The 3780-nt window shown below is 61.8% G+C and overlaps 1 protein-coding gene across 1 annotated transcript; it reads right to left on the reverse strand.

Annotated features, from left to right (window-relative positions):
- On the reverse strand, positions 1 to 2757 carry LOC123284094 (ral guanine nucleotide dissociation stimulator-like). Its single transcript, XM_070480931.1, has 6 exons — positions 2538 to 2757; positions 2045 to 2119; positions 1448 to 1480; positions 961 to 1082; positions 651 to 754; positions 1 to 326 (listed from the first exon to the last, which is right to left on the reverse strand). Exons 1-6 carry the CDS (start codon positions 2577 to 2579, stop codon positions 169 to 171), a joined length of 534 nt encoding a protein of 177 aa, XP_070337032.1. The 5' UTR covers positions 2580 to 2757; the 3' UTR covers positions 1 to 168.
- Positions 2758 to 3780: the final 1023 nt, after the last annotated feature.

Consider the following 3780-nt stretch of genomic DNA (forward strand, 5'->3'; position numbering starts at 1 on the left):
GGAACAGAAACAGGATTTTAACATCAAATTCAAAACTAGCACTAACTATTAACACGAAAGAAATACGGCCCCTTCCCAAGTGGTAAACAGGCGCTGGGGTGGAGATGCCAGGCCTGTGGGGTGGGGTCGTCCCCTCCCTCTTGGGCTCCAGGGGTCCCAGGAAAAGGCTTAGAATGTTCTTCTCCCCATCAGCATGGGAGGAGCCGGCCTGGGGCCCCGCGTGTTTCCCAGCTGTGTCCCCGCCGCTGAAGAGCAGGCTGCACTCGAGCTGTTGGAAGGACCGGGATCTGCCACTGTTGCTGGGTTCTGCGTCGGGGGTCTGGTGACTGAAGAGAAGACACTGATGACTGGGGGGTCACACCAGTATCCCAGCCCAACACCTCAGCCCCACTGCATTCTGCTCCAAACCTTGTCCTGAGTGTTCAGTCAACACTACCCCATTGTCCCTGACATGGGAGCTGGCATTTCGCTTCACCCATTTCACAGAAGAGGAAGCTGAGTCCCACAAAGGTCAAGGGAATTGTCCCTCACAGGCCTGGGCAGCAGTGGAGCTGGGATCCCCGTGCCGGCTGTCCATCTCCCTAGGCCCGTGCTTAGCCCGAAGCTTTCCGGAGCCCCTGGCTTCAGTCCCTGCCTGTCTGGACACTCACCGAGCCCTGAGCTGAGAGATGCGCGGTTCTTCCTGGGCAGGAAAAACCGGCGCATCTTGCCGGCCCTCTCCTGTGGGGGCTCCAGGTGGCAGGACAGGCTGTAGCTAAAGGACAGAGTGGACTTTTCAGCTACCGGGAGCCACACCTCAGGTGACCCTCCCAGAGACGGCCAGCAGTTGGAGTCCCAGGGCCCCACGGGTGACCATGCGACAAGCCCCGGGACTGACCCGGAAGCCACGGGCACGGGCTCCCTGGAGCTGGCCATCAGAGAGAGTCCGCCTTGCCCTCACCAACTCCTGCCCCGCCTCACCTCTCATCCTCGCTGAGGGGCTCCATGGCCTCGAACCAGGCCCCAAATCGCTCCTCAGCCTCAATGTGGTAAAGATGGACTGCCTCCTGGAGCAGGAAGATCTGCTGGGTGACTTTGAATTCCTGGGAGAAAGGGCATGATGCAGACGGGGCCTGGGTGGGGGACCGTGCTGGGGACTCAGACAGGTGAGAAGAGGGTCAAGGAGCTGGTCTGGGGTCTTGGCCCACATGGGAACCCTCCTTCCCTCCAATTCCGTGCAGGACTTGCTCGTTCTCACACTTGGCTTGAAATAGCTCCTCCTGCAGGAAGGTGTCCTTGGTGCCAGCCCCTTCCCCCACGCACCAGTGGGACGGCTTTCCCAGCTCTGGGTGCCGAACTCTCCCAAGAAAAGCAAGGCCCAAGGCATCGGGCCAGAGAAGGTCTTCCCCGGAGGAGTCTCTGATTGCCACAGCCCCACCCTCCGCACGGGGAGGCCACAGCTGCTCACCTCACTCCTTTTCTCGTAATTGATCTCATTTCCCTGGAAGGCAGAGAGCCAAAGTCCATGAGCAACAGCCCCCTTAGCCCATAGCTAGCCCCCGTCTCCACCCTTTCTCAGGTTGTACTACCAGCAGGGTCGACCAGGGAGCAGGCGCTACCAGAAACAGGAATGGGTCCCGGGCAAGACTCTGAGCTCCAGAGCAAGGAGGCCACGGGGCTATGGCTCAGGGACATTCTAAGACAGCCCTCTCTGACAGACAGACAGACTGAGGCCTCAGGCAGGAAGGGATGCTCAGCCACTCGTGTGCTTCCTGCCTTGGAGGGGCCTGGCTTCACTCCCTGCAGGGGCGGGGCCTGAGGGAGAGGCTGAGTCCAGCTCAGACACACCCTCCAGCAGCTCCGCAGTCAGGCAGCCTGGACTGGCGGCTCAGCTGGATCCTATATTCACTCATCACTAAGATGGGCATGACACCCAGCTCCCGGGGTGGCTGTGAGGCCCTCACCAGAGGACTCTGCCAAGGGTTGTGAGCTCAGGCCTCAGTGCAAGTCTCTCCTCCCAAATCTCCGAATCCTGATCCCCAGCCCCACCTCCAGGCTCACTCACCTCCAGGTAATCCTCCATGTTGGTGTCCAGCAGCAGCAGGTAATTGAGGAATGTGCCAAGGAAGGGGATGAGCCCCTGTGCCAGCGGGGTGGAGACGGTGATGAGATCCCGCTCTCAGGAGCCGTCAAAGACCTCTCCTCCACTCCTCACCCCAGCCTCCTGCCCAGCCCAAGCTACCCACCTAGGCGGCTTCCCCCCAGTTTCCTCCTCTTCTCTCCTCCAGGAACCCCAAACTCCTGCAGGCACCTCCCAGCAGCCGGCTCTGGCAAAACCCAGGGTACGTGGTCCCCGCCCCTCCCTGTCCCAAATCCGTTGTGCGCCCATCCGTTCCAGGCCTCCTCCTGGTCACTTCCAATGCAGGCATTTCAGGTCTGTGGCACCAGGAGCAGGGCTGGAGGAGAAAGGCTCCCTCTCTGCTGGTAGAGACCTCCGGCTAGGAAGGGGAGTCCCCTCTCCTGCGACTCCTGGGCCCCTCCTCCACAGGCACCCTTACCTTCTGGGCACCTATGGGGCCCGACTCCAGGCTGGTCAACATAGAGGTCGCCTCCTGCCAGGGTGTTGACAGGGCCAGTGAGCCGATGCTCCCCTCCAAGTGTCCTCCCAGACCCCTCCCAGATCGGGGACCCTGGACATGTGGCCCCAGTCACCTGGTGCCCCTGCGGCTCCCACCTCCAGGGTGCTCTGATTCCAGAGCCATCCCAGCTCCAACACTCACTCCTGTGTGACCTTGGGCCCGCCCAGGCCTCCCTGAACCTGTTACCTCATCTGGAAGGTTTGACGAACTCTGTCTGCCTCCCACAGTCTCCTGAGGCCCAAGCGTCATCTGACCGTCATCACTGCTCTCCGCTCAAGCCTGCCTTTGGAGCCAGGTCCAAGCTCCCCACATTCCTCCCCACCCTTGAGCCTCGTCACCCACTGTGAGGCCTGCACCACGGCTCATCTCCCTCTGGCTCCCAGATGAGGAGACCAAGGCCCACACAGGGGCAGGGACTTGCTCAGGGGGCCCCAGAGGAGAGGCTGCTCCCCCTCCCAGCCACAGGCCCTGTCTCCTCTGCCTTCACACCACCCTCTGCCCAGCCGCTGACCACAGTGCTGTCCTCGGGACTCTCAGGCTGTGTTCGGGCCCCCAGCTGGGCCGAGCCATGGATGGAGGGAGATGAGGTGTCTCAGGAGGCCTGGTCAAGTGGCTTCTGCCAGCCCCAACCCCCAGGAGTCTCTGATCCCAGGCCGAGGCCAAGGCCTTGCTAAAGCCCTCAGCTCCCTAGGATCCCCTCAGGGAGTTCCCCTGCACAGAATTCTTTCTTCATCCGCTCAGGATGGGGACCCCGAATGCCACGTCTGACTAGCAGGGGAGGGGGCGACCAGGGCACTGCGGGGTGGCATTTCCCTTCTGTTTTACGAGGAAACTTCTGACGTCTGGGCAGGAAGGATCCCTGAAGAAGCCATCAGTTCCCTGGGCACTTGCCCTTGCCCTCCGGGGCACATGTCATCGCCAACAAGGACCTGGGTGAGCATCCCACTGGGACTGTCTGCAGCGCCCACTTTAGGGGCCAGAGTGGGGAGTCACCGAGGGGACACAGATCTGTCCCAGGTCCAGTGTCCGTCCCAAGGCTGGGAAGCCCCTGAGTGCCCCCGGCCCGTGGGATCCGGCAGTGCCCATCCCTCAGGCAGGCAGGGTGCCCTTCTTGCGAGGCACAGTGAAGACAGAAGGAGCAGTGGGGCCCTGGCTTCCTGAG

This window comes from Equus asinus, chromosome 12, assembly GCF_041296235.1.
Source record: "Equus asinus isolate D_3611 breed Donkey chromosome 12, EquAss-T2T_v2, whole genome shotgun sequence".
Taxonomy (NCBI): Eukaryota; Metazoa; Chordata; class Mammalia; order Perissodactyla; family Equidae; genus Equus; species Equus asinus.